This window comes from Thermobia domestica, chromosome 11 (genome assembly GCF_964235325.1).
Source record: "Thermobia domestica chromosome 11, izTheDome1.hap1.1, whole genome shotgun sequence".
Taxonomy (NCBI): domain Eukaryota; kingdom Metazoa; phylum Arthropoda; class Insecta; order Zygentoma; family Lepismatidae; genus Thermobia; species Thermobia domestica.
The window spans coordinates 220,279,468-220,289,299 of NC_137464.1; the positions used below are offsets into that span (position 1 = coordinate 220,279,468).

At 36.0% G+C, this 9,832-nt stretch overlaps 1 protein-coding gene across 1 annotated transcript in view; it reads left to right on the forward strand.

Moving 5' to 3' along the window:
• LOC145664760 (uncharacterized) overlaps positions 1 to 9,612 on the forward strand; it is a 57,461-nt gene extending 47,849 nt beyond the window's left edge. The window contains exon 4 of the mRNA XM_081731698.1: positions 8,636 to 9,612. Within this exon, the coding sequence (XP_081587824.1) occupies positions 8,636 to 9,446 (811 nt within the window). The 3' untranslated portion in view covers positions 9,447 to 9,612. The remainder of the gene's footprint in view (positions 1 to 8,635) is intronic.
• The last annotated feature ends 220 nt before the right edge of the window (positions 9,613 to 9,832 follow it).

Genomic DNA, 9,832 nt, shown 5'->3' on the forward strand with positions numbered 1-9,832 from the left:
AGTTATAAACTCGTTGAAGACAAAGTTCTGAACTTTCTATTAAAATTACACCATTTCCGACGATTAACCAGAGCATGTGCTCTCCGTCGTTTATTCAATTTTCCAATGACCACAAGGTGGTCAGTTAACTACGTCCAGAATAATACTACTTCCTATTTTCACCACCCATTAGAAGTGGCGCTAGTTTAAAATGACTTTTTTATAATCTTACAACATGCTACAACATCCCACCCTCTGGTAAAAAAATTGATACAATGATTTTTTTTCATATTAAGAGGTATATTAATGTAAACAACACTAAGCTTCCACTCGATTCAAACTCACAAAAATTAAAATTAATAATTAAACGAAAAGAAAAAAATCCCCCATAATGACATTCATACAACTTTCACGCTAATAATTCTAACCATTCAAGCATTGTGTACACCATTTAGTACTATATATATGCAATTAATTAGTTATAGTTTCTTTTTGCATTGATCACCGCTTATAATTACAGTTATTACTCCCCTCTATTAACAATTACAGGCCTGTAATTTTACAAAAATGACAATTTAAGTATTTCTTTTTTCTCTGTACGGTTTGGTTAAACTCACATGAGTTTTTCTAATGTCTTTAGGATTATCAAGACTTTCTACCAATATGGTATTGATTGTTAACATACGTATTACCAGGCAAGGACCATGCCATACATTTGATAAGCTCTTATTTATCTGACCTGATAAAAATGATTGAATCTGTGACTTAATCAAAACTTTATCACCTACTTGACAATTAGTTTCGGTCCTGTTTCTGTCATTTCTTTTTCCTTTTCAACCATGTACCTTCCGTATTTTTTAATGCTGTTACCCATATATCTGTTCTTTTACTTTTAATATCTGTTTCATCTATTCTCCAACAAATATCTAGGGGATCATTAACATTATAGTTATAAACTAACTCCATAGGTGTAAACCCATGTTCGGAGTGTACAGAAGAGTTTAATGAAAACTCAATTTTATGTATAAATTTGTCCCACAGATGTTTATCATTTATATATATTCTCAAAGCCTGCTTAAAGCTTAAAATGTATCGTTCAGCCGCATTGCTTGCACAATGGTAGGGTGAAATACATATATCCTTTATTCCTAAGCTATACAAGAAGTCTTTAAATACAGATGATCTAAATATACTGGCATTATCGTGTGCTATACTTGCCACGAACCCTCTTCGACACATTAATTTGAAAAGTTTATTGACAATAATCTGACTATTCAAATTAATTAAAGGTTCCAAAAACACGTATTTTGAAAAGGCATCTACTATTATCAAACAGTATCTACCTGATCTCGAACGTGTAACAGGTCCTATTACATCTACATATATCCTAGAATTCTGATACCAATTGACCCATCTTTTTTCTATTATTACTTTTCGCCAGTTGACATTCCCTACAAGATCTCACGTATTCCTTAATCTCAGATATAACACCCTCCCAGGTGAATCTAGAACACACTTTTCCTATACATTTATTAATGCCACAATGTGCTCCTGGCAAGACTGGTTTATGATAGTATTCTATAATAGATTTTGTCAAAGCCTTAGGTAAATAAATTTTATAAGGATTGTGAACAGACCGAGTTTTCTTACACAATATTCCATTGACCATTTTATATTCTAGTACATCTTCCTTTTTCTTAATCCTATCACTAAGACTTTTCATTTCCTGATCTGCATTTTGAAATTCTTCTATAGATTGTCTCGCAAAAGGGATACTCCAAATATTCACAAATAGCTTATTAATTATTTCTTCATTTAGAGTAGGATCCTCTATGAACTCTTCAAAATAATTTTTATTGTGTAATCTAGAAATAAAATCACTCGGAATATTCAAAATGCTAGGTGTATGTTTCACTGTAAAATTAAATTGAAACAAACGATACAATAAACTTCCATATGGCTTTAATCTTTTCAAATTACGCAACGCATAACTTAACCCCATGTTATCTACTTTTAATTCAAAAGGTGCATGAGAGAGAAAAGTTTTAAATCGTTCCATAGTTTGCACTACAGCTATTAATTCAAGCAGGAATATGGGTTTATTTACGTCATGTTTCCTCAAACGTCGACTATAAAACCCTACAGGAACTTCTTCCCCTTTTTCGTTTAATTGTGAAATCATCCCTCCTACTGAGGTTAGTGAAGCATCACTTGACAGGAAAAATCTCTTATTGAGGTCTCGTAATTTAAGTATTACGTGACTTTCAAACCTCATTTTAATATTACTCAAGGCAGCTTCCTGTTCATCTCCCCATCTAAATTCAACCTTCGGGCTCCTCAACTTATTCAAAGGGTCCATAAGATCTTGAAAATTAGGAATAAACTTGGCAAAATACTGAAGAAATGAACATAAGCTTATTAGAGCTTTCCTATTCCTCGGAGAAGGTAATTTTTTAATTACTTCTATTCTAGATGGATCCATGTAAATATGGCCATTTTCTATTTTATGCCCCAAATAAGAAATCTTTAGTTGAAAAACGGTGCATTTGTTGAAAGACAATGTAATGTTATTTTCTTTAAAAATCGTAAAAATTCACTAAGGAACTTTTTATGACTTTCAATGTTTGCAGTGTGAATTACTAAATCATCTGCATACCAGTTAATACCTTTATCCTTAAGATGATACGATTTTGTTATTAATTTACTTAAAGCGAACGATCCGCTTGCTATACCGAAAGGGACATACCTATATTCGTATAACCCCCGATGAGTAAGAAATGCGGTATATTTAATTGAGTCCTCATGTAACTTTATCACGTGATATACATGATGAATATCTAGTTTAGAAAAGTATTTACTATTGGATAACTCACTCATGATATCCTCCATTCTCGGGGTATACTGAGAGTTTAGTAACATTTTTTTATTAATTTTTTGATAATTAACGATTAATCTCTTATTGCCATCTTTATTCCCCACTAAGAAACAGGGAGAGGCATATGCACTATCACTTTCTCGAATAATATTCTGTTGCAATAGGTTATCCAATATTTTATCCATTTCCTTTTGTGCGACCCTGCTTATTGGATAAGCTTTTTCCCTTACCGGCTGGTCATCATTTACTATGATCTGATGACAAAAATTAGGCACCTCTCCTACATGTTCTTCAAATATATCTTCAAATTGATTCACTAACTTATCTACATAATGTTGTAACCCACTATCTAATTCTAGAAGTTCGGGGTCAACTAACTTTTGCCCAGTTCTTAACGAATCGCTACCCTTAAGTTTAGCTTCCGCACTTGTATTTAAAATTGAATTAGGGAACAAATGGTCAGTTTCGTTTTCATGGAATGACCTTTCAAGCTTTTCTCCTCTCTCAACTATTTGACACTTCGCCACTCTTTATGCTTTCCTTTTTCATCTTTATTCATACCCTTCAAATGGTACTTTTCTCCTACATTTTCATTCCCCTTTTCATCGGATGGAATGAACAACTTATTATGAAAACAATCAATGGGGCCAAAACACATTAACGTATCTTCTTTTCTAATATCTGTGTGTGATTGACTCAATCGATCATATAAACGAATGGTCCTGTTTTCTTCCAAACCTAATACTAACCTATTACTTCCTAAATTAATAGTGACCTTCATTTGTTTTAACTCATTAACCCCTAATATAAACATTGGGTTTAGATGTTCTGCTAAATAAAATTTTATTCTATATACCCTATTCAGCAATTTTAGGGGCAGAGTAACAGATTCTTTCAACGTGACATTTTTATTATCCCTTACCAATAAACAGATCATCAATCACTTTGAATTTATTATTTAATGTGTTATTCCATTCTCTAAAAGCTCTAGCATTTACCAGGCTGATAGTTGAGCAAGTGTCTACACACTCTCTTAATCTTTTTCCTAATACAAAAGCCTCTACGAAGATAGCAACACTGCCTTCCTTAGTAAACTGTTCATTGCTATTTACTCCCACACTCATGGTGTCATTCACACTTTTACTTTTTCTATCATTATCTCTACTATTTTCCCCCTTTTCTTGCCTATATCTTCCTTTAACCTTGCTTCCTCCTCCAACATTCACATTCCTCTTATCTACTAATTGTAAACTATGCAACTTTGTAGACAAATTCAATGCTCTTTTCAAATTACACTTGCTAGCATAATGTGGTCCTCCACATTCAAAACATGAGACAGCTTTTTTCAATCCTTTCTTTTTAACATTTTCCTTACTTTCAGAAAATTTATTAATTGCCTTATAAATATTCACATTCTTTAAATGAGTCACATATGAGAATAAGTCCCTTTCAAGTTCCTGTAAAGTATCTGGAACTAGAATCCCGTAAATATCTCTTATGAGTCGTGGATCTGCGCCACTCAATATAATTTTTTTCACATGAACTTTATTTAAGTTACCATGCAGTATTATATAACTATCTTTCACTTTTTCTACAAAGTGAACGGGATCTTGACCTACAGATTGTATCGTTTCAACATAATTACGTGATACAACTCTTCTTCCTAAGGAAGAACTTAAATTTTTAAACACTTTGTGAGCAAGTATCAACCAATTATCACATTGTCTCATATATTCTAAGATCTTAGTACGCAAAATGCCCTTACTTTTGTTTAAAGCAACCATTACTATTGATTCATATGGATAAACATTACCCTTATTCAAATTCTGTACTTCCAGTAAAAATTTAAATAACAACAAGTCATCGCTTCCGTCACAAGAATTGATTTCTTGACTCAAATTACAAAAGGAATTATTAGCAATACCTATCGTAATTTTCTCTAAATTAGTGCTAAAGGGTATAGTATAGGGTATTTTGATTATTAGTAACAAATTGTTCAGTCAATTTTGGAAGTCTTAAATCCTCAAAGCAGTGTATTTCATTTCTTCGCGGTAATTCTTTATATTCGTCAAAGAATTCAGTTGTCTCTCTATCACAATGTAAACTATTAAACATCTGATTTTCACATTCATTTAAATTAAGTCTGTTTATATCAATATCAGGAGTAACTGACCTTCCGCACCTGTCCACTTGTGGTTCACGTTGTCTCCCTGATAACAAGTTAGGTTCGTTGAAGCAAACAGCGACCCGAGGCATAATAAATGAATCACCTACCTCGGAAGCCGGTCCATGTCCTTGTCTTTCCGAATAGCTGTATACTGACCTTCTGAAGATTCCTGCGTCTCCATTCGAAAAATGATTTAACACTAACTGTGGAATACGTTCCACATATTCTTCATTAGAAGGCATATTCACTAAACTAATTATCATTATTAACCCAAGTTTTAAAGTTATCACTTTTCTTTTCTTCCACACAATTCAACCAGGTAATCGCAGCCATACACACACCGAACACTGTCGTAATAGTTCTCCTTTTCTTCCCACTCCAACAGCCAGACAAGACGAACCAATGACCAACGTTAACTTCTCTTCCAAGGTGTAGCAAACTCCGACTGAAAGTTTTACGCCTACTATTTTTTCCCTTTTTTTTCCAAACGAAAATACTTGTTCACTATTCTTCCATCAAGCACAGTTTAGACACTCCCAATTAAATTCCATTTATAATTAGGATTGGAAAATTGAACTTTTGTGCCGACGTCTTGTATTAATTTAGACGCCGTGGTGCAGGGTATAAAACCCACACAAATTATTAAAAAACAGAAGTCATTATAATGGAATTTGGGTGAGTGCGTTAGAAAATATGAAAAACGTGGTGACGATAGAGATGTCAAAATTTTAATGCAATTTTGCACAAATATCACTAAATCCATTAGTACACTAAAACGTAGAATGATTTTGTTCAAAAATCACACTAGAATATATAATATTGTAGTAACTCATACAGCAAATTCTGATTATATAATCCATCGATGAATCATGGTAAATACTGTTAAATGTTCCCTTGAATTACTCGTAGTTATATCTTTTGCCATGTATCAAAAGTTCATTCAGGTAATACTTTTAAAAATTAGTAAAAATCTTCACCATCACTAGTATTATTACATAGTCAATCAAAACAGGAATTGAAATTGCAAACTTCATACGTAAATATTATAACACAGAAAATGCCTCGTAAGAGTATTCAGATTAGACTCCTATTCAACTTCAACAGATTTTACTAGTCACTTTCAAGAAAATAGTATAAATACTTATCCAGATTATGTCGAATATATCACAATTCACGAAGTTATAAACTCGTTGAAGACAAAGTTCTGAACTTTCTACAGATGGTGATCAGAAAAATGGAAACACCTGTAGTTGGTAACACGTCAGACGTATGGGTTGGCAGTGGTGTCGTGGCCCCGCAGCGGCGGACGGCTGGTGGTGGTGTGTTAGGTCGATCTCCATACTACGTCAGGCGCAGTGGAACAGCAGTGTCCAGTGGCTGCAGCAGACGGAGGTAGTGTAAAATGGGAGACCTCTCAGATTTTCAAAGAGGGCAAATTGTTGGTGCGCGGTTATGTTTAGTGAGTGTGACGGCAGTGGCTACTGTGTTAGGTGTGTCGCGTGGGACAGTGTCGAAGGTGATGACGGTCTACACAACACACGGGAAAACCACATCGGGGAAGCGGAACAGTGGACGGAAGAAAATCATGAGTGACAGGTCACGCCGGGTATTAAAGCGCATTGTCACGCAGAACCGTCGTTCCACTGCGGAGCAAGTGACGGAGGAACTCAATCAACACCTCCCCCACCCTGTTTCGACAATCACAGTCCGCCGCGAATTACATGACATTAACTTACGGGGTCGTGTTGCACGGGCATAACGCTCATCAGGCAGCATAACGCTTTCGCATGCCGCAAATGGTGCCGCGGCCATGCAACTTGGACCGTCGAGGACTGGAAACGTGTGATATGGTCGGATGAGTCACCCTTCACCCTATTCCCAACCACGGGCCGTGTTTATGTGTGAAGAACGCCCAAAGAAGCTTATGATCTGCAGTGTCTCCGCCCAACTGTGAAATATGGCGGCGTTTCGGTGATGCTGTGGGCCGCCATATCATGGTTTTCATTGCGTCCTGTGGTTACACTTAGCGGACGAATCACTGCCAACGATTATGTCGCAATTTTAGGAGACCACTTGCATCCTATGGTCCGGATGTTGTTCCCGGACAATGACGCCATCTTCCAGGATGATAATGCACCCATTCACACAGCTGGCGTTGTTGCAACCTGGTTTGAGGAACATCGGGATGAAGTTCAACACCTCCCCTGGCCCACCCAATCCCCAGATCTCAACATAATTGAACATCTGTGGTCCGTCTTGGAAACACGACTCCGGCGACGATTTCCACCTCCATCCTCTCTCACAGAACTGGCCGATGCCCCGCACGAGGAATGGTGTAAAATTCCACTTGCTACCATTCACGACCTCTATGCCTCCATCCCACGTCGCATCAAGGCTGTTCTGAAGGCGAAAGGTGGCCCGACACCATATTAATCTGGTAAGTTGCAATTTCGTTCAGGTGTTTCCATTTTTCTGATCACCATCTGTATTAAAATTACACCATTTCCGACGATTAACCAGAGCATGTGCTCTCCGTCGTTTATTCAATTTTCCACTGACCACAAGGTGGTCAGTTAACTACGTCCAGAATAATACTACTTCCTATTTTCACCACCCATTAGAAGTGACGCTAGTTTTAAATGACTTTTTTTATATATAATCTTACAACATGCTACAATGTGAGTAAACCTCCTGCATGTTGTATGAGTTGTAGATATCTAGGTATGTACTTGTGTAACTTATTAACAATTCAAGATCTGTAACATCCGTACGAGAATAGTTGAAACAAAACAACGTATGAGATTTACATACAACATTAAAAAGTTTCCAACTAGATTTTAGATAATATATCTGTCTTAATAATTTGGTCCATTTCTGTTTGTGAATCATGCGCTACGCGTACTCTTGGTGTCGAGGAGCTGGCTTAATACATGAAGCTTATCCATCCAGCGTTGGTTACTCATCAAACAGTTCCGTTGCGGAAATGCTACATTGCATGTTACTGTGACGCGAAAACCTAGAGGGAAGGACGAGCGGTTACACAATGTACCAGTAAGCACCTCGCTAGAAGGATCATTATTGCTATAAAGCTGCAGTAACCAGTACGGAGCTTAAACGATCATCTTCATCTAGTTACCACACGATCCTAAGTATTCTACTGTTGGAGGAAAGTTACGTTGGTGGGTGACACCACTTCAGTTGTGAGATCTTCAGCAGTGTTGGGAAAATACATAGAAGCAAATGATGATAATTATTTCTCACTAACACAATGACAGCCATATGCGTGTCCATAGACGTAGAGGGAAACGGGAAATTTCAATGTACTTTCTCACTTTCCCTACAGGCTTACCAGATGGGCGCTAAACTATACGTACTGTTTATTTCTTATCTCAATTCATTGGAGTGTTACTCATGTGGTATGTGCTTAAGATTTTCAGTATATTCTAGGTACACTAACTTTGAGATCACTTCCACATATCTTAACCTTCTTCTTGTTTGCCTGCTTTAGGCCGGATGCCTAAATGTGTTTCAATCACTAAATATAAAAAATATTCTTATGCTGATGTACCTATGTTCGTTCTTTGCAGTGTATTCTTTATTTATTTATTTTACAGAGTTGAAGGTGAGAGGAAGATTGTACTCACCAATGTTTGTACAATTAACGAAGATAAATCTGTAGGCGTGAAGACAAGTGGAAAACATAAAGCAAGTAATGGTAAGAAAAAGCGACCTACGTGTGAAATATGTTTCAAAGATTTCTCAAAACTTTGTTATTTGAAGGAACATTTGAAGAGACATTCAAATCCGGATGCTCGCGACTGGGGATGTGTAATTTGTGGCGAACTATTTAAACACAAGTCGCAAATTTATTTACATCTAAAGCTTGTTCATAAGAAAAGGAAACCACTCGTGGAATATATGGAAATGAGTTGTGACATATGTAGCAAGAGAGTGCCAAAATTAGAACTGAAGACGCATATTCGCACGCATGGGTATCCTTGTTCTTTATGTAATAAAATATTCGACAAACATAAATCAAGATACACTCACATTATGAGGACTCATCTAGGTCAGACACTTCATCCGTGCAATATATGTGGAGAGCTTATCAAGAAACGTGTGTTATCAGACCATATTCGGTCCCACAAGGAATCAACACAATGTGAAATTTGTGGTGCTAAGCTCTCGAGCCCAGCTTTACTTAAACTTCATTTGACAACTCACACAGGTGAACAGCCTTTTGTGTGTGATATCTGTGGCCGAAAATTTGCACGGAGATACAATTTACAAACGCATTTGAAACTTCATGCGGGAGAGTATAACATTGTGTGTGACTTATGTGGTAAAAGATTTGCTCAAAAGTGGAATTTGCAAACACACATGCGATCATGTTCGAAGAATTTTTGCACAACGGTGACATCTTAACATATTTTATCGTAATTTCGTGTTTGAACAGTTCAGTATTTTTTATTTCAAGATTATCAGGTTTAAACAATGCATCTGAACACTTTATATAGTATTCATATTGCTACGAGTATCGATTATAAGGAGGTTGGTTTATATAAATAAATCAAGTCGAATAGACATTGAAGATTTCCTTTCACTTCAAAAACAGAATTTACTGAAACCTTTTATCATATTTTGAATTTATATATTGTTATGTTTTTGTAAGTGTTGTTAAGTAATGTGAATGTGATTTTGAGACAGTTTTCTATAGCCTAACCGCTCAGGAAGAATTGGCCGGATACGTGTGTCACTACGAAAGTTTTGAGATGTGAAATAACTTACATACTTAAAATCAATTTACCACC